Genomic DNA, 21958 nt, shown 5'->3' with positions numbered 1-21958 from the left:
AATCGCCCTCAGGCGCTATGTCAATGTCTGACATGATACTACTGGTTCCTGAGGAATCCAGACGGTGTGAGGAATCACCTCGACCACAAACTATGATATAAAACCTTACTAAGTCTGCGGATTATTCACGATTATCAAAGGTAACATTTTCGTCTGCTATGTATGGCACGAAGCCAAAATGGAGAAGGGAGAGTCCCGTATGTGGGCCTCGTTTTGGTTTTACTTTGAATGGCTTGTACGGAAGCCGATAATGGAGAATACCACTATTATATCTTACGGAAGTTTGTGAAATTAAATACCCCAAGTCCCATCGCAAATAACATACCTAGGTTATCCAACAAAATCAAGGCGTTACTCCAAGCATTGACATGAGTTGGCTTCAACTTTGTGGCATTCGTCCAAGCAATTAGCGCCTGTGTATTCTGCTTCAGATCTAGGTAGAGATTACCCAGATTGAAATAACAGTCTGGATAATTCCTCCGATGTAGGAGCGCGTTGAAATAGCTCAGTTCGGCCGCTTCGGATTTCTTCAAACCTGCTTGAACAATACCGAGATTCATCCAGGCCGCAGCGAACGTTGGTCTGAAAATCAAGATTGAGAATAAAACTGAGCTTGACCATCTCATTTTGCAATAATACAAGAACTAACCTTGCGAAATTGTCTCCGATTCAAGAAAAACTGTACACTTAACCTCTCTAATAAAGACACCCTCAGGACTGACAAGTGCTGTCCTTAATAGGGAGGTGTCCTGATTGGAGAGGTCAAATTGAATGGAAACAACCAATCTGAGACCACAACCAGTGTTCTTAATAGAGAGGTTGTTCTTGATAAAGAGGTGTCCGCTAAGGAAGGTTCCACTGTAGGGGGAAAGAGGGTCGGGAGAGAGCAACTTCAATCCACACCCCAGTCAGCTTGGTGAGGAGTATAATCTTCCCGGTGACAGTGTAATTTGCAAGTCAGTCAGCCAGGTACTGGCAGTTTTTGTTTCAAAATTGTGGCTTTCACACTATTCCTGGGTACTTATGTTGTGTTTGTAGATAAGTTTAATGCAGCAGAACGTTCATTTAACAATTCCATGGTTTTTGCGGGAACTCCTTTACTAAACAAGGGGCTAAAGATCTCCCGCACTGCCCCGCCGTTTTGATAGAAACAACCACCCTTTGCTGGCTTTTTCCAGGTATGTGCAGAACCCTTTCTATGGGAGTGACCCCCAGGTTTCCAGAAGTTTCAGCGCACCCACCTGATCTTGACAGCCCCTTCCAGCAGCTCCTCAGCTTCAAGCAGCTCATTCTTTTCCTTCAGGATGTTGGCGAGGTTGTTCATGGCTTGGTCATACTTGGGGTGTAGCCTGGAGTTTGAAATGAGTGGGACGAGGTTTATTTTGCGTTCCTAATGCGTATCAATTAACAAAATATCAAAGTGTGCTTTTCTTCTTTTTTATCTGTGTAACTTGCCACGAGGAATTATATACTTCAAAGGGGAGAACTCCATCAACATTTGTGGGCATCTTTGCATGCCTTTACAGGTGGATGCCAATTGGATTTGAGTTAACAATCCCCGATCATGGCCGAAAGACGTCATCAATTGTCGAAATAAGTGACATTTTTCAATGGATTTATGGCTGAATGCGATCGAACTACATCATTTCCGATCAAGGATTGTAAATTTTAACCATTATTATTCAGGACACCCTCAGGACTAACAAGTGCTGTCCTTAATAGGGAGGTGTCCTGATTAGAGAGGTCAAATTGAATGGCAACAACCGATCCGCGACCAGAGCTAGTGTCCTTTATAATAATAATAATGAGTCTTTTATATAGCGCAATTCCGTGACACTATAGTTCTCGCTCAAAGCTCTTTGGGGTATCATATTATTACCCTGGTCTCCACAGAAATCAATCAGGGGTTTCAAGGAGCAACCAGAAGGTGCTCACTTGAACTCGACCAGTAGGGGAACTAAGCAGTGACTCGGCCGGGAGTCGAACCCACGACCTCCTGATCATGAGGCCGACTCTCTTCCACTGCGCTACCGCTGCCCCTAAATCATAATAGAGAGGTTGTCCTTAATAGAGAGGTTCCACTGTACTCACTCAATTGCTCTCCTATATTTCTCAATGGCATAATCCACATTGCCGAGGTCTCCATGGGTCTTGGCTATGTTATAATGCACCTGGAAAACGAATATCAAATATTAAAAATATCAAAAATATTAAAAATATTGAATTCAAAGCTTTAAGCATACCAATATCAACTTGGACATTATTAGATATACGGTACATGTAGAACCTCTCTATTAAGGACACCCTCGGGAGTGACAATGATGTCCTTAGTAGAGAAGTGTCCTGATAAGAGAGGTTAAATAAAATGGAGAGTAAAAACCTAGTGTCCTTAATAGAGAGGTTGTCCTTAACAGAGAGGTGTCCACTAAGGGAGGTTCCACTATATAAACGATATTGTGGATTTTTAATGCAATATAAATATGATAAATGGACGCTGGAGACCTGGAAGAAACCTACACTATCCTGATGAGTTGACCTCCCTACCACATGAGGACGCGAACCCTGCAGGAGTTGGACCCAGGCCCTCAGAGGTGAAAGGCGCTGAATCTTAGCCTTATGCATCAGTCTCAACACCACACTACTTAGACGGAATTACAATTCGTTCATGTATATAGCACATGTTATATAATATAACTGGGCCAATACCAAAACACATGGTTTCACATGTAGGAGTACTGAATAATTTATAACAGGGCTACGCGGTTCAAAGATACTGGTGGTACAATACAGTACCTGTAGTATAATAGAGTATACTTATAGTACAGAAAATTGTAAAAATGTATATAATATTTTAAAACAATGTTAAAATTGCTTGGAATATGTTTTGCCTGTTAAAATACAATATGACAAATAGAATTTTATGAATGAAATGGCCAGGGCCATTGTGCTCACCTCATGTGGAGGAAAGATGGATAAAGAGCATGGTATTGTGTCATGTAGTGTTAGGTTTGATGTAGGTCCAAGCAATTACAATTTCCCCAAAATGGCCAATTTACAGTACATTCGACCTCTGTGACCTTGAAAAGTAGGTCAAATCAAAGAAGACCCGGGTGACACATTGAATGGTTGTTAGAATTAGATGTACCTATGATATAAAATTGGTGCCAATCAGGCAAGTAATACTAGGAATAATGGCATTTTGAAGAATTTACGATTTGGCCCCCTCCCTGGAGGCCAAACGGCAAATCAGATCGCACCAAACTTCGGTACCTGAGACCACCTGACCAAGGGGTACATGTGTACTTAATTTGTGATCAATAGTCATTGCAGTTAAGAAACGTGCCATAGTTACGGCCTGACGGCCAATTTACGCCATTTGACCTCTGTGACCTTGACAAGAAGGTCAAATTAAAAACCTGTGTGACATATATATTGTATGGCGGTTAGATGTACCCATGATATCAAATTGGTGGCAATCGGGCAAGAAGTTAAGGAATAATCAAATTTTTAAGGTTTTTGGATTTTGCCCCCTGGTGGTCAAGTGGTGAATCATATTGGACCAAACTTCGGTCCCTGAGATTACCTGACTAAGGGGTAAATGTGTACCAAATTTGGGTGGCCAAACCATGAAACGAATCGGACCGAAACTTGGTCTCCAAGGTGTCATTACATAAGGGTACATGTGTACCAAGTTTCAACTCAATAGCTCTAACAGTTACGAAACGTGCCCTGCTAACGGACGACGGACGACGACGACGACGACGACGGACGACGGACGCCACGGTATGGGATAAGCTCACCTCTGCTAAGAGGTGAGCTAAAAATGAGACAATATTAGGTTTGGTATAAATGTAACAATTTCAAAGGAAAGATTTTAGTGTTTGAAAGAACAACACAGAGATGATTGTAAGCATAAACAAATAAAATCTCTACATTATTTATTGCCTGTGATAACACTGCTGATTGGCCTGTCACAGACTTAAGGCAAAGAAAGACCTTGCTACAGTCCTAATCACAATTGACATCCTTCAATTTAGCGCGCCACTGATGTGCTACCCAATGCGTAGGTCGCGTATAATACATGTACACGCGAAACATGTACTTGAGTGTGTTGACTAGTGCATCATTTGTGCGCAACTCGCACATACGTTGTGCGTAACTGACGCGAAGCAGGAAGGATGTCAATTTTGACCTAGACTGTATGGAAAACTGAAAATTGGTGCAGCTAAACAAAGAAAGCTTGGGGACAACATATATAATTGCCATGGGTATTTGTACATCACCAACCAAATTTTGTAAAGCTTTTGTGCCTTTTTTTATATAATACAGAAATTTATGTACGCTACCAGGAATCACAATGCTCGAATGTACATAATGTATGACCACACCACTCATTTATGAATACATGGGTTTTTTGTCACAATGAAATAGTTTATGTGTCGTTAATTCATCTACGAAAATGTCATGCTCAAAGTCTCCAGAAGAAAGGGTTTCGATTCACTCGGAAAGAATTCTATACGCATCATGTTCAGAGAAAATTTGAGCTATGACGGTGTTCTACAGTGTCGTATATAGACGATGGTCCCCACCTGGGACTGAATCAATGTCAAAATTGGTTGGTGGCATACCGGACCAATGGCGTGACTTACTATCTATTTATAGCAGAGTTATGGAGGAGGTGAGGTAGCCAGCAGACGGCATGGCCTAGGAGGACAAACAATAGCATGTTAAACAACTGTGCATGGGGTTACAAGATACTCACTTTGACCAAACAACAATATAGGCCCACAACAAAACTTAATTTCAAATCTTCCAACTTGCAGTTTGGGTCACACTATAAAGATGTGTGGTGAATACATCTGCAGTGGTGACCAGAACAGTTTGTGTCACACTATAAAGATGCGGGATGAATGCATCTACAGTGGTGACCAGTACAGTTTGTGTCACACTATAAAGATGCGGGATGAATGCATCTGCAGTGGCGACCAGTACAGTTTGTGTCACACTACAAAGACGTGTAATGAATGCATCTACAGTGGTGACCAGTACAGTTTGTGTCACACTATAAAGAAGTGTGATGAATGCATCTGCAGTGGCGACCAGTACAGTTTGTGTCACACTATAAAGACGCGTGATGAATACATCTGCAGTGGCGACCAGTACAGTTTGTGTCACACTATAAAGACGTGTGATGAATACATCTGCAGTGGTGACCAGTACAGTTTGTGTCACACTATAAAGAAGTGTAATGAATACATCTGCAGTGGTGACCAGTACAGTTTGTGTCACACTATAAAGATGCGTGATGAATACATCTGCTCACCTTCGCGTTGAGCGGGCACACTGCCTCCCCAGACTCAAACAACGTCTTCTCGTCCGCCCAGTCAAGGGAGCGTTGCAGACTTCTTGCCGCAAACAGGACCATCAGAGCAGGAAGGAGGATGGAGACAATCTGTAGAGAACAACAATGACACTAAAGCGTCCTGCAAACGAGCAATTTGAAACGCACGCAATGACAATCGCTCGTAGCGGTGGTTTATCACATGACGCAGCGCCGTACGACTCCATATCAAAACTAGCAATGATGTTTTCTGTGCAACAGTGATGATGTCGTCTCTGATCAACAAACCCAAACTCACCTTTCTATATTTTTGAATCCGACAAATCTTGTTGACACCCAGCGCCACCATGAGGCAGAATCCTATACTAGGGAGATAGAGGTTCCTCTCTGCGACCACAAAGCCAACACGGAACAGGACGTTTGTCGCGGGTAGGAATGGAATGATTAGGAAGGCTAGCGACATGATCAGCAATCTGAAAAAAAAGTGATTAATTAAGAGATGATATCTTGGTTTATAAAATGACGTCATGCAAAATATTTGAACCAAACTCAAGATTCTAGAGCCACTACTCCTCAGTGACTCCTACTGAAAATAATTTAACACATTTTGGCTGGACAAACTTTGATACAACACCCTTGCAATCCTGGGGACTTGAGTCGGTGACTTTATAGGTATGGGAAGCTTATTTTATCAAACCTACCTAGTCTCTGGCGTGGATTCAGTCCACAAACAATGACACAAAAACGCGGCAAATCCCGCCCAAAATATGACGACAGCTAGCACCCTGGGATCTGACACGCTCTCGATGACGGGGATACAACCCATGGACCAATCGAAGCACAGCCACCACGGTGCGAGAAGAAGCAGGAAATTGATGGCGTACAGATAGTTGTAGTTGAGTGACTGAAAAAGACGAAGATGAGTTTTGTGATTGAAATTTTTCAAGGAAATATTACCATAAAAGTCAAGGCAAGGTGTCGGCAATCCATTGTCCAATCAGCTTGCGCACTGACCAGGACCCCTGTCTTGACGGGTGACTTAAAAATCTATCTCTTTGCTCGGTATAATGTAAAGTGTCACTGATCACTTTAATGGATACTGACACAATAAACACCCTCATTTTGACTGATTGATTGATTGTAGATCCAGTATCCAGCTTCACTGGCTACCTATTCGAGCACGAGTAGAGTTTAAGATTCTAACACTCGTCCACAAATGTATCAATGGCAGTGCGCCAGCATACTTGACAGAACTGCTAAAACTGTACTCACAAGCCAGGCCCCTGAGATCAGAAGCACAGGCTCTCCTCATTGAACCACGGTTCAACACTGATAAGTTTGGAGGCCGAGCTTTCTCCAGGAGTGCCCCTAGGCTATGGAATAGCCTAAACAGTAACATTAGAAACAATACTTACAATGTATTCAGCAGGGGACAGATAAAAACAGAACTCTATAGTCCATACTACAACTTGACGGGAGGGCGCACTTGAACAGGACTAATTCTGGAAAGTTGCGCCATATAAATAACAATTTTATTTTTATTATTATTATATCTCTACAATATTACATCGGTTTAGGTGCTAAACTACTCACTCTAAGTACAGTTCCGTTCACGAATGAGTGTGGATTGTCCATGACTTGGAACGTCGGGGTGGCCGACCCCATGACGCGCCACCTGATGATGAGGATGAGGGCGCCAGTGATGAATATGATGATATGTCGTAATACAAGGCACTTCATCCAAGGAGTTGGCTGCGACTCAACATACTGAAATTGAAACATAACTTTTAAAAAAGGTCTTTATAAAAGTAAGTATAGCTTCATGGCAAAATTGTCTTAATGAATTCGGGGCTGAATCTTGCGGAAAGGGATGTGTGATGTGATGGCAGATTTAGGGTGAAATCCATGCCGATATTTTTTTACAGCCTGCTGCAGATGTGACGAATGAATAGTAGAACCTCTCTATTAAGGACACCATTGGGACTGACAAATGATGTCCTGATTAGAGAGGTGTCCTGATTAAAGAGGTGTCCTGATTAGAGAGGTGTCCTGATTAGAGAGGTGTCCTGATTAGAGAGGTCAAATTGAATGGCAACAACCAATTTGGGAACTAAACTAGTGTCCTTGATGCAGATGTTGTCCTTAATAGAGAGGTGTCCGCTAAGGGAGGTTCCACTGCATGTACCTTTGATTCCGCTGTATTGGCATTCGGATCAGGAGCTGGCGTGAGCTTCTTCTTTAGGCCGATCAGCCGTAGAAGATCTATCCGGCACGCAATGATCACATCATAGGCACTGCAGATACCCTGAAAGAAAAATCAACATTGCAAACTTCATGCCCTTCTTACTTTAACTTAGACCTGGTGGTCTCGGTTGTCCCGATCAAGACCACTCAGATAGACCATAAATCTAGACCAAAAACTGTGGTGCTTGTTTTTTTGGTCATTATTACATACTGCCTTTGTCCGAGGAAGTTGTGCCCACACAAAGCGATGTCCGGAGAGTGAGGATAGACATGACCCGTCACAGCAAAACCAGGCGCATGTCGCTCTGAGCTTGGCAGGTCGAGACGGACTGTTTGTTCATTTCACTATTGTCTGCCTTTTGTGAAATATGAGCACATCAATTCCTTCCATTATCTCCTGGTGTCATTTAGGCTCATCTTCTGTGCGACATGTGCCTGGTTTTGCTGTGATGGGTCACAGACGTCCACAAGATACAGCTTCGCATTTCACAAAAGATACCAACTGAGTAGTGAGCATCGCAAGCATCCTTTTAACCACCACCACGAATCTGGGAAGAGCCCCAAATGTAACTTTGGAGAACACCTAGGCTGAACGGGATTCAAACCAACAATCCTGAGATTGAAACGAAAACTGCACACAGGGCAAGGCTGGAGAAGCAAACATCAACACCTGGGCCCGGTTTCTCAAAGAATCTTAAGTGTTTGTCTTAAGTCATAATATTTTGACTAAGCCAAGTCAAAAACTTAAGTACGAATCTCAAAGCATCTTGTGTCCTTCATTCCGACTTAAGTACGGTAGCTACCGTGCCTAAGTTTTTGGGGTACTTAAGTCGGCTAGGCGAGTTAAGATTCTTTGTGAATCAACTTAAGAGAAAACTTAAGAAATTCTCATACTTAAGTCACCAAAACAGACTTAAGATTCTTTGTGAAACCGGGCCCTGATTAACTCAAGAAGGGCTTGTACATGTAGTAGTGTGTCATTATCACACTTCACACAATACTCACCAAAGCAGTAATTCCTTGCTCTTTGAATAAAACTGAGATAGAGCATAGCACCATGCTGGTAAATGTCCAGATCAGCATAGCAGGAGTGACCGACTCGCCGTCGCCTGTATGACAGGACTGGATATAGGCGAGGACAGAGGTCAGGAATGTTATAGCACACATGAGGTCGGCCCGACCTACTATCCCAGATACCTGGAGGAAGGAAGAAGCAGTTTTAAAGGGTAACTCGTGTCAAATTTCACCATATAATGTTTTAGCTGTTTTTGACAAATGACTACGTCACTTTCTCATAAATCAGTAAGGTTTTCCAATCGAAATGCACATTTTCTATGAAATTGATGGTTTAATCCCGCCCGGATGGCTCGCTTCGATGCCGTTTTCGTTGATGACGTCACAACATGAACATTTTCGCAGTCGCCGTGGTTTACATTCAGCGATTTTATAATAAATCTAATCAAAAATGGAAAATTTGAGCTTTACATTTGTGATCAACAATTAAAAACGGACGTATTTCCGCAAAGTTGTAAATCACATCATAGTATCACTTTAACATAGTGACACGCTTCTTGTAAAGTTTGTTTATTATAGTGTCAACCCTAATGAAAGGGCCAGCCAGCTTTTGGCTTACGAGACACTCTTTACTTCCAAACTCCCATCTCTAATGCCAGGCGCCTGGCGAGAAGGCAGTTTGTACCCTACAGTCGTTTTGTAAAGTAAAGTTTGTTTATTATAGCCAGCTCTTGGCTAATGAGACACTCTTTACTTCGAAACCCCCATCTCTAATGCCAGGCGCCTGGCGAGAAGGCAGTTTGTACCCTATATTTAACTGACTGGCGGCTAAGCAATCAGCCGCGTTGGAAAGAGGTTACCAGTGGACCTTGAACCTTCGACTTTCTGTTCACCAGGCAGACACCTTAACCACTAGGCCATCCAGATCGGTGTAAGACTTGCATGGTGCGTTCAAATGTTGGTGTTTTCGAAAGGTTCCGTCCACCCAAAAAACTACTTTCCGTTCTGTAGGGTTAAAACATCGATCGGCGGGAAAATATTTGAGGTAAGGTTCTTTATGTTAACAGTCAGAACAATGTTTCTTCATTTCTTTTCTAAAATACTTGTCAATTTCAGCTGAAAACATCCTCCCAAATGGTGAGAATTGGTTTGAAGGCATAAACGTTTGATTCAGTACTTGAATACTTACACTTTCGGTGTGTATCGGATGCACTGCAAATAGCACCGAGGTGAGGAGCGTTGCCTGGGCCGCATTGAAAGTCATCGGGCTTCCCTCCCACCACGCTTTATCGTTGAGCAATGTTGATATGGTGAGCAGAAGCAGGGAGCAGACGACACCGTGAAGGAGGACGTTGGTGAAATGGAACCCCCACGGCGCCAGGCCACCGGAGAGGTAGTAGTTCAATCTGCAATGAAAATATTCCATTTGCAAATAAATTAACAAACCAATAACTACAGTAGAACCTCTCTATTAAGGACACCCTCGGGACTGACAAGTGCTGTCCTTAAAAGAGAGGTGTCCTGATTAGAGAGGTCAAATTGAATGGAAGCAGCCAATTTCGGACCAAACCTAGTGTCCTTAATAGAGAGGTTGTCCGTAATAGAGAGGGGTCCGCTAAGGGAGGTTCCACTGTATACATGTATCTGAGTCCTTAGAACACTTGATAAGACATGAGGCTGTCACTCACAATCTTCTCTTGTCTCTCTGGCTAATCTTATGACAGTATCCAGATCCAACACTCTCCGAGACATGGACGGAAATACGAGGCGACAACCATCTTTGTCGATAGAACACTGCGGGCTAAAAGCCCACCTCGAGAGGATGAACATCGCCGAGGTTGGAAGGTGGTCGTTCAAAACATCAGATCGGAGACTAAAACATGTGCTCCAGAACTGCCCACTTTGGGACCCAGAGAAACTGGCCACATGGCCATACTGTGCATCAATTGAGACTAAGCTCTGGGGATCAAGGGAGGAACAAGAGATGACAGCCATGTTTATTAGAGATATAGGCCTGGGGCCAAATTCATAAAGGGCGTTTAGCTTAAAATAGCGTTTAACTACTGAATAGACAGATTCAGGTCCTTCATGTAAATCTTCACAGAATATGAATAGGCCCTGAAACTGATTAGGGAGAAGTTACACATGTCTAACCCTTCTTCTTCCAATACTGGGTTTCAGTCTAAGCAGACCATTAGTCCCAGGCGCATGTTGAACAGATAAAAGCTTGGTTGGTGGATGGTAAAAGTTGATAAAATGTAAGGTCGTGCAAGGTAAAATAGTTAAAATCAGCGCTGGTCTAAGTGGTGAGCATCTTCCTGAAGGCGTCGGTGTTCTCGGCCGTCACTGTGGCTTCAGGTAGGCTGTTCCAGTCGACGGTCGTACGCGGGAAGAAGGAATTTCTTTGGGCCTCGGTGGTGGTGTGGTCCTGCCTGAAGGATCTTGAGTTGCCATGTCTGGTCCTTCTGGTTGTCGCGATGAGGTGGTGTTCAACGACGACCTGCAGCTGGAGGATTTTGAAGAAGAGCAGGAGCCTGGCTTGGCGTCTTCGTTCCGCAAGGATGGGCCAACCTAGGGTGCCTATCATCTCGGTCACGCTGCTGGTGTTGTGGTACCTGCCAGTTGCCCATCTGGCCGCTCTTCTCTGGACCATCTCTAATTTGTGGACTTCGTTCTGGTAATGTGGATCCCAGACTGGTGCTGCATATTCTAGCTTGGGTCTTACTAAGGTGGTGTAGGCTTGGGATTTAAGTTTTTGGTTAGAGGTTCTAATGTTTCTTCGTAAAAAGGCAAGAGTGGAATTTGCTGACTTGGCGGTGTTGTCAATGTGTTCTTTCCATTTTAGGTCTTTGGTGAAGGTTATGCCCAAGTATTTGGCAGAGTCGACCTTGTCGAGGCAGTGGCCGTGAAGGTGGTATTCAGGCGGTGGTCTTGCTCTTCCTCTCGATATAGGCAGAAGTACACATTTCTTAGGGTGGAATTCCATGAGCCATTCACTTTCCCAGATCTCGAGCGCGTGGAGGTCGGCTTGAAGCTGTTTTTCATCGCATCTTGATTTTATGAGCCGGTACACGATTGTGTCATCCGCGAATAGGCGTACGTGGGACCTGACACACTCAGGAAGATCATTTATGTATATCAAGAATAACAGAGGGCCAATGACGGAGCCTTGGGGAACTCCTGATGTAACTGGTTCGTTCCTTGAGGCCTCCCCTTCTATGACAACCCGCTGCTTGCGTCCGGTTAGAAAGTTGTTGATCCAGCTTCGGGCTTGCTTTGAGATGCCATATCGCTCTAGTTTGAGGAGGATCCTTGCATGCGAGACCTTGTCGAAGGCCTTGCTAAAGTCCATGATGATAGCATCGGTTCTTTGGCCAGGGATGAGCTCTCGATGGACTTGGTCAACAAACTCGATTAGTTGGGTCTCGCATGACCGCTTTGCCCTGAATCCGTGTTGACGGTTGTGCAGGATGTTGTGGTTCTCAAGGTGCTGCATAAATGCCCTTTATGCAGCTCCTTAAATGCCCTTTATGAATTTGGCCCCTGGTTCTGTAGTTAAGCCATAAAAAGAAAATTGAATGCTTAGAAAAAGAAGATTGCAGTATCACAAGATAGGCCTATTTAACTTTAATCTAACGGAAGTATCTTGGAATGGCGCAATGAACCGTTTTGTGGAATGTTCAAGTCTGATAACAAACTGGAACTCACCTGAATGTCAGCACGGTGAGAGGTCGATAGGACTTATGGCTGAACGTAGAATTCAACCGACTCCCCCAAAAGTCGTGAGCAAATATATCCCCGATTGGCATCGCTGGCGTAATATCCACGTTCCCGATGATCGCCTCATTGTCGTCGAAAACGAATCCTCCGTATGAACTTAGAAAAAAGCACCCAGCCGCTGTGAAAAATACAACACTTGCGGCAGCGCGTAGGGTGAGTTTTGGAAGTGGAATGTTGAAGTCCCAGGCGATTTCCTCCACATCTTGGTGGGTCAGGTGACTTGCGAGCCTGGCAGGAGATTTTTTCGGCGAGTCTTGTCTCTTGCTGGGGACGTGACCATTCTTTAGGTTCCGCATGGCTGTCTGTAACGATAACGAAAATGGGACTTAAGGAGAATGTGAAAAAACTTTGATGGCAGAAATTTGAGTTTTATGCACAAAATTGCAACAGTCCCTCAAGAAAGCTGAAAATCTTCCTAAAGTTAACAGAGACTTATCGATAAACGTCTGGTCTCGCATGCGGATAGCTCAACCTGACTGATGTAGAGCTGAAATGAAAGAGCTATAGGTAAGACAATAATCAGACGAGAACTTGATTATCTTTCTACTCTTACTGTTGTTCCATTATCTTTGCCCCGACATGCTGGTTTTTCTGCTCATGAAAATAGTAAGTAGTCTAAACTTTCTTAGCGGTCTCCTCTCTACTAAGTCCATTATACGTTACATGGCGGTTTCTGACAGTTGCAAGTAAATCAACAAGATAAATACTGACATGTCATGCTGTTTAGCAGGTTGTGGGGCACCTGTACAGAATGCCTATCTTACATGTAATAGACCTATGTATAAACAGATGGGCCTAAACAGACTTATAAAGTGTCAACACAGTAGATGTACTGCCAGGGCCGAGTTTTTTAGAAAATTTGGTTCGGGGGGAGGGGGAGGGCGAACACCACCTTTTGTCCCAAAGGGCCAAAATCTGAGCAAACTCTGGTGGGAGTTACTGGCCCAAGCAACAGTATTAAATCCAAATAGCAACTGTCTTCAAAGATGATCACTGTATTCAAAGATGACCACTGTATTCAAAGAGGATCATTGTATTCAAAGAGGCTCACCGTATTCAAAGAGGCTCACTGTGTTCAAAAGAGGATCACTGTATTCAAAGAGGCTCACTGTTTTCGAAGAGGATCACTGTCTTCAAAGAGGATCACTGAGTCCACATAGCAAACTGTATTCAGAGATCAAGGTATCAAATCCTCTCTCAGTTGGACTAAGAATAAGGTACTGTATCCTTGCACTGTATAGGCTATCCAATATGTCCACGGTTAAAGTCGGGCCAGATAAAAGTCATGTTCCTAAATGTTTTACATATCAACAGGAACCTGCAAAACATACAGGTACATGTATCTCGCTAAGGAATGTCAAGCACATCGAATCAACACATTCCTAATCAAATACCTGACGGGCAATAGTCGCGTAGCGGTTGATATTGAGCAAAATATTATGTTACCAAAAATACATTAAATATCAACAGATGTTATTCGATGCTGCATTCAATGGCCACAGGACTGCCCGAAGGTAAAATACCTGTTATTTTTACCTGCATTTTGTAAACATTCGGTATCAAAGACAGAACTAATAGCGGTAAATATCCCATGATATCAGTAATAATCCAAGCTCAAAGCTACCTGAGGATACATTGAGTATTTGTTTTCAGTTGCGTTGATCGCGATCATTTGATGCGATACTCAAGTTTCACCGACGCAAGACCAGTTTTGACCACCCCGGCACAAATTTGATGTAAATACTCTGGTTTTGCTGATGTGAGACAAAGTTTGACTCCCCAACTACATGTAACACGTCCAAACGGCATTACCGTATTCCGGTATTGGATCGAGAAGAATGTACGGTACTCCTATTAACAAACAGAACTTACCACAACATATAATTTGATGAACGAAAAAATGTGAATACAACGTTTTGCTATCCTAAAAAACGAATATCAGCTAGAGGCTTTCGACAGACTGGTATCATGAATTCTCCAGCACACATGTACATATAACCGACGGGACTATTCAAGTCATGTATGCTACTGAACAGGAGATCATTTGAACTCTCCTAAACTGCCTATTTGCCGACAGCTGGAACAAGAGAGTATTTTTTTGTTTCACCGTTTATCAAATAACAGGACAATACATGGAAACTTCCCAAGTAGGCTAATCAAGTCTACTGACCTATTTGTTTTTTAGCGTTTGCAGGTAACCTTGCTCAGTCATGTCATGTGCAGTATTCTTGTAAGCCATTCTTTGCTTATCACCGATTTTAAAGCACAATTCACTCTAAATTCACAGATGTAAGACTGGTTCTGACTATTTATTTCAAGCTAGTTAGGTCATTTAAAGTGATACTATGATGTGATTTACAACTTTGCGGAAATACGTCCGTTTTTAATTGTTGATCACAAATGTTAAGCTCAAATTTTCCATTTTTGATTAGATTTATTATAAAATCGCTGAATGTAAACCACCGCGACCGCGAAAATGTTCATGTTGTGACGTCATCAACGAAAACGGCATCGAAGCGAGCGTCCGGGCGGGATTAAACCATCAATTTCATAGAAAATGTGCATTTCGATACGAAAACCTTACCGATTTATGAGAAAGTGACGTAGTCATTTGTCAAAAACAGCTAAAACATTATATGGTGAAATTTGACACGAGTTACCCTTTAATGCATTTAACACATCTAAATGTAGATCCAAGTATTAACATATCTATGGCTGTCCTGATGTCCTTTACGTGATGTTATGAGCTGCATTTGTATTCTGAACCTGAATTTGGACTGACAAGCCTAAGCAAAAAACAAACCAAATATTTCATTTGGCCTGCCATTATTATTCTGGGTACTAATTAAGACTGCAAATATGGTTCATTAATTTCAAAACAAGACTATTTAATATGCAATTATAATGAAAAAACCCAGCCTAATTAGCCAATAACCAAGTATAACCCGATAATTTATACCACTTACATTGACAAAGTCTATCAGATAGTTAGACAAATATTTTACCCAGAGCAATTTGTCCCAAACTGTCTGCCGTCACATTTTCACAATTATGCCAACATAATATCTTAACTCTACAATAAATTAGCCTAAATTGTCTGTGAACAATTTCATCATTTTCAATCATGACTGTGTATTACAGTTAACTGTTAACTGCGGTATGCATACAACTTTAGCAATTTGCAGAATGATTAGATATTTATATAATTATTAGAACATCAAGAAAAAAAAATTGCGGACATGAACACTATGCAGTCTGCCAAAAGTATCTCTTTTATCTATACAGGTTACAGGTGACCCCCGCCCCCCCCAAAAAAAAACACAAAAAAGCTTAAAAATTTCCACCACCCTTGGACTTGGCACTCATTGAGTTTTTTTAAAATACCTGTCAACCTCTCTGGTCACATTTTAATAAGGCAACCAGCAAACAAAGAGATTTTTATCCGTGCAATGCGTGACAATAATCACTTGTCTGCAGGTTAAACCGATAACGAGATTGACATTTATTACATGTTGCAGCAATCACCAATCCTTGTCGCACGCACCTGCGATGAACCCCACACACAAAAAATATCTTTCTCGTGCGATAATTATCGTACATGCAAGTCACTGCAACAAAAATCTCTTGTGTGCATGGCACTTTTAACTCGGGAAAGTAACTCACCCAGATCCTAGCTTACGAAATTTCCCAGTGACAGAAATCCACAATTCCAATCAGCGTATTAGGGTTCTGTATTTGAAGACTGTTCAGTATCAGCGCGCGTGGATATCAAATTCACACGATGTAAAAAATGCAAATGTCGTTAATACGAACCAACATTGAAATGAACTCGGGAAATCAAAAGGTGATTGAGAATTTGCCGAACAAACGCGTTATGCTAAAACTCTGATTGATTGCTTCATGCATAATCAGCGGAGCGTCGATTGACCAGACATTCCAATCTCGCGATGAAATGTGGGAATTTATGCAAAGAGTTGTGACAGATTGTCGATTGCGATTAGATTCTGATGGAAAATTTCATGCAAATTGTGTAATCAGTTTTTTGGAAATGTCTGCTGGCTGCAATTGACAAATGGTGTCATGATACACATACATTGTGTACAATCCAATATATTCAAAATCTCTTCAAATTCTTCCAGGCTTTTCAATTAAAATGTACACACCTTGAAACCTTCCAGCTTTTGAACCTGTTTTGGAGGACATTTTTTTCCCTTTTTTGCCATGACAAGCTGTTTGAACCTCTCTGAGCGGAGACCTCTGTATTGAGGACAACCTCTTATGAGGACACTTATTTTGGTCCCAAAGTGGTTGGTTCCATACAATTCAACCTCTCTCAATAGTCAGGACACCTCTCTAATAAGGACAGCACTTGTCAATCCAGAGGGTGTCCTTAATAGATCTATGTCAGACTGTATTTGGAATTTCAGTGGCCAAAATTTGAGGGTTTTTCTTCACCAGAAAATGACATAATTTTTGGGTTTCACCAGTTTCAGGCATTAATTTCAGATATTTAGGAGCAGAATTAAGAAACAATAGGAAAAGGGTATGAAATAATGCAATCAAAAAGGTTGCGTACCTTATTTAATTCCAGGCTTCGACATCCAAATCAATCCCAAGTAGTATAAAGTACATCCAAATCAATCCCAAGTAGTATAAAGTACATCCCAATATCTGCAAACACCTTAGACTGTTCAATAGCGAACTGCACTCGACATGCCAAGACGATATCAATAATCCAATATACCCTAACTCCATCGCCAATCAATAGATGATTTAGAGAACAAAAGATTTGTTCTATACTGTAGTTATGGAGACAGTCATCGGTCTAAAACATGTTACGTTAACCCTTGACTTTTAGAATATTTTCCGTCTCGCAAATCTTCTAAATTGTGAAATAAAAAAAGTTTTGAGAAAAATCAAGAAAAAGTGTTATTTATTCCTTAATTAGGGAATGCAATGATTCAGTATGATACACATGATACAAATGTACACTTAGAATTTTCCTGTTGATATTAGGAAGTACGTTTTAACCCACACTGTAAACTCGATCAGGAGCCATCATGACTTTCAAGGTGGCAGCACGTTCCATTTGCAACACCCTGTATTTGTAACAGTGATGCTATCTACAGAAAGTCGGATTTCAAACTCAAACTTGTCAAATTTGAAGTTCATATTTAATGCTGATCAGAATAAACACTGTTGGGATCGAGTAGGTAATATTCGTACTGTAAATTCGTCTAGGAGCCGTCAAGACCCTGGCCTGGTTATAGTTCATTTGTGTCCTGTTTATCAGAATGGAATGAGGTCATACTGTTAACTCAACCAGGAGCTGCCAAGACCCAACTGGTCATAGCTAACAGTGTTTATCAGAATGAAACTTGTCAGGGTAGAGTAGGCCCTACTGTTAAACTCGACCAGGAACTGTCAAGGCCCATACATGTAACTGGTTATAGTTCATTGCTATCCTGTTTTAATATCAGAATGAAACTTGTTAGGGTAGAGTAGGTCTACTGTTAACTCGACCAGGAACTGTCAAGGCCCATACATGTAACTGGTTATAGTTCATTGCTATCCTGTTTTAATATCAGAATGAAACTTGTTAGGGTAGAGTAGGTCTACTGTTAACTCGACCAGGAACTGTCAAGGCCCATATATGTAATTGGTTATAGTAATGTGTCCAGTTTATCAGAATGAAACTTGCCCGGGTAGAGTAGGTCCTAGTGTAAAACTTGACCAGGAGCCATCAAGGTCCTTAGCTGGTACTTATATTGTTATAATTCATCTCTGTCCAGTTTATCAGAATGGAACTTATCGGGGTAGAGAAGGGCAAGACCTGACACCATCTTATCCTCGTCATGGAAGACATTTTCACTAAGTTTGCCAAGAACTCTCTTCTGGTAATTCTCATATTTTTCATCGCGAATTGCCAACTCGTAGAAATCCGTGGCTGCCCTGATGGCCACTTTGAATGCAGTCGGCGAGAAACCAAAAGTTACCTTGGCCAGGGTGATGTCAACAGGGCCCTTCTTGACAGACGGGAAAACATAGAATCCATCCTCTTTTGGGTCAACTTCCATGGGGACTTCATCCACTCCGATATTTTTCCCCATTTCTGCTACAAGTTCAGGCAGAGTCATGCTTTCATCGAAGGCAAGGTTGTAAGCTTTGTTGTACACACGGTTGGGGTCTTTCTCTCCTGAGGCTAAGATTTCCACGATGGCTTGACCAACGTCTTTAGAATACACCATACCTAGTTGTCGGTGCTTAAGGAATGCCGGATAAGTGACTGGCTTTCCCATGTGTTTTGCTAGCTTTGCCCAGAGCTGGTAGGTCCACCATCGGTGTCTCATGTTGTCTCGGGGCCCGATGACGTCAGGGAGACGCAAGGAGACGTAGGGGGGCCCACCCGCTAGGTTCGCCCGGGCCAACTCCTCTTCACAGAGGAGCTTCCTGTTGCCATAATCGTCTGCTTTGTTGAGCTCTTCCCGCCTGGCGATGTCGTCTGGTCGCACGGCGTCTGCTTCCCGAGTTGGGTCCGCGTGATCCTTGTCGCAAACCTCGTACACAGAGTCACTACTGATGTAGACATAGACTCCAGCCTTGCCCTGCAGGACCTCTAGGACTTGAGTTACCGCGGGTACCTCGTAAGCGCTGAAGTCAACCACTGCCTCGAATCTGTCAACGCTGTTTACGAACTCCACAAGGTCAGGACACTCGGTAGCAATAGTAGTCGCCTTCAGGAGAACGCTGTACCGGTCACAATAAATCTGCCTGACGAATGGTTTGATTGTTTTGTCGGTGTCCCAGTACCAGGTTCCACGGTTGGTCAGAGTGACATCGTATCTGGCTGATACTAACGCCTCAGTCACAGCGGACCCGATTAAACCGTTCCCGCCAAATATCAGGATTTTCCCGCGCTCTTGCGCCCACACTCCTCCAACGACCATAAGGAGGCTGATCAAAGCAGTAGCAAAAACACCACCAGGCCACATTGTCAAAACAACGTTGAAGTCAGGCACAAAAGTCAAATGTTGTATTCACGCACAAAAGTCAAATGTTGTATTCACGCACAAAAGTCAAATGTTGTATTCACGCACAAAAGTTTAAAACAAGTGTGAAAGTTTAAAATTTGGTGAATTCAAAGAAAATTGGGCATTCCTGGTGTGTTCTCCAATGCAAGAGTTGCCAACAAGTCTTCCTGATCCTGGCGTCTTAAACTCCGAGCCAGCTCTCATGCACAATAGCTTACAACTGAAATAGAAGCATATCTTACAGGGGCAGGTTGTGTTTTTTGGGGCTGATTATTCAATAACATAATCAATTGAGAACATCGAGACTGTCTAGCACAGATAGCAAATCTCAGAACTGTTCAAGGTGAAAAATTGCATTATGTTTCACAAATCTAAGAGGCCAATGATTAGACATATCATAGGCCTTATCACTGACCTCTAGTCCAAGGTTGGGTCAGAGTTTAGGCTTTCACATACATTTGTAACATGTCACTTTTAACTCACGAACAAGTCATTTTCAAAGAGCGGGGTATGAACAATTCACAATGACACTTTTCCTTCTCATGTTGTCCAGTACTTCTGTATCAAAATCACAATTAGAGAACTCTAAAGTTCTACATTTGATGATTGAGCCCAGCTCCACTGACCATAAACTTAAAGGGGGATTATAGGCAGGTGCTAAGACTAAGAGGTCAAATTGGTGGTCTTTGGATGACAAATATGTACCTATAGTCTCACTTTAAAACAAAATAATCCTCATACAACTGCAACAGGTTGGATGGCCAGTAAGAAGTGAAATGTTCTCCAATACAATGTAATGTGCCAGACCCAAGCAACTTGGCCAAAAAAAGCAAAACTCCCATATGGGCAGAGACATGTATTCATCCACAGGCGGAAGTGTGGCACTGACACATAGTACGTACTCAACTGTGAAGCTGTGGTAAATACATGACTGTGATGGGTGAAAGTGGATTTATTCTTCAATCTTTGGTGGATTCTTAATCTACAGAGCCAGGCCATAACAGGGATATACTATTTGATAATTAATTTAAGGAAATATTGTGTCAGTGGCCAGTTTAGAACTTGTATTCTAATAGGCCCATATCAGTCCGCGAGTGAGGATTTGATGGCAATCCTGTACACAAATCAATTTTTCTCAGTTAATCGGTATTGGAATGTTTTGAATTTTTACTATTATTTTGATAAAAGCCTCTTCCTAACACATATAGAATTTGGTGGGAATTAAAGCACCCTTGGTGTACTTTTTTCACCAACCTATGTTCATTAAAATGTACACAGAATGTACACACTGGCTAATAGAGGTCTCTGGCCATATCTTTGAAGATTTTGTGTGTAACATTCATTGTCATTATTGAACCAGGAGCAGCAGAAACAAAATCTCTTTACTGAGTGTGAAGAAATTCCCAACATTATCAACAACTTGAATCAATAACAACTAGCCACAAGACAGAAACAAGCAATCTCATGGGTGTCTAATCAGCCCATTACATCAACTCTGATTACTTTTCTGACATGCGATAAATTTCCCGCTGGATGCTGGATTACTGATTCCATATGAAGATAGTTCTTTAATTGATTGTCTGTATCAGGCAACTGCTTGATTGATGGTGCATCTGTGACATCTGTGATCCTTTAATTTCTCAAAGGAGTCAGAGAAATGTCAACTATTTATCATGTCTATATTTTGGCTGGTGGTGTGAAACTTTGAATGAGATTTAATGTTAGTTTTAATGAGGAAATATGCTCTATCAGGGGGTACATGTACATTGTTTTCTAGCTTTTTCTAGGGATTTTGGAAATGCCTACTTCCAATATGTATAGTAGTGGGTGCATTGTGGGATGTCGCCCTTGGTAAACACATAATGAATGTACCTCGCATTCACCGTACCTTGACACTGCATATCAAAGAAAGATCAAGACCAGTCTAATATCATTTCAATATTATCAAATTCACATCAGACAATAACATCAATAGTGTCCTACATCGGCCAACATCGCCGGTAGGCCCAGTACACAAGAGTCAACTGCATACTGCCATACATCACTCACACTGAGATGAGCAACACAACAGTCAACAAACAGACGAGACAGTCACACATGATAAAGGAGCATCAGCCACCTGAGTAGCCAATTGACACTGAACTACACAGCATAGCAGTAGGCAGCAGCACTCATAGTCATATGCAGATGATGCACTGTGATTAATCATCCAACCAAGTCTCCAAGAGGACACAACTTTGAGCTGGTTTTTGGAAGAGATCGTGTCAAAATCGACAAAACATCTTATTTCTTTTGAAAGATAATCACACAATACATTGATTAAACACAAAATTATTTAAAATCTTACCTGAATATTGTCATGATTAGCAATTAATTGGATGATTCAGACCTTTGCCTGAGGATATTTGTCAACACACGTTGCTTACAACAATAATCAGATATTGTCAAAATATTTCCCATAACTTTTCCAGATTTTGCATGGTTAAATGTATAAAAAGATGACATATTATACATTGTAATTCGAAAATATAGCAAAATACTTTTAAAT

At 42.0% G+C, this 21958-nt stretch overlaps 1 protein-coding gene across 2 annotated transcripts in view; it reads right to left on the bottom strand.

Moving 5' to 3' along the window:
* Positions 1-21828, bottom strand: part of LOC135494469 (protein O-mannosyl-transferase TMTC4-like) — a 30543-nt gene extending 8715 nt beyond the window's left edge. Inside the window, exons 1-12 of one of the 2 annotated variants that reach the window (XM_064782482.1) lie at positions 21758-21828; positions 12308-12681; positions 9789-10005; positions 8591-8782; positions 7527-7646; positions 6935-7108; positions 6043-6245; positions 5640-5814; positions 5324-5452; positions 2092-2171; positions 1242-1349; positions 326-582 (exon numbers count right to left, since the gene is read on the bottom strand). In XM_064782482.1, the coding sequence (XP_064638552.1) occupies positions 326-582; positions 1242-1349; positions 2092-2171; positions 5324-5452; positions 5640-5814; positions 6043-6245; positions 6935-7108; positions 7527-7646; positions 8591-8782; positions 9789-10005; positions 12308-12675 (2023 nt within the window). In that variant the 5' untranslated portion in view covers positions 12676-12681; positions 21758-21828. Of the gene's footprint in view, positions 1-325; positions 583-1241; positions 1350-2091; positions 2172-5323; positions 5453-5639; positions 5815-6042; positions 6246-6934; positions 7109-7526; positions 7647-8590; positions 8783-9788; positions 10006-12307; positions 12682-13430; positions 13518-21757 lie in introns of those variants that run through there. The other variant, XM_064782483.1, reaches the window with a different exon arrangement.
* Between the last annotated feature and the right edge of the window lie 130 nt (positions 21829-21958).

Source organism: Lineus longissimus, chromosome 10 (genome assembly GCF_910592395.1).
Source record: "Lineus longissimus chromosome 10, tnLinLong1.2, whole genome shotgun sequence".
NCBI lineage: Eukaryota > Metazoa > Nemertea > Pilidiophora > Heteronemertea > Lineidae > Lineus > Lineus longissimus.
Note: the sequence above shows the minus strand (reverse complement) of the source record. Positions and strands in the feature narration are given on the sequence as shown.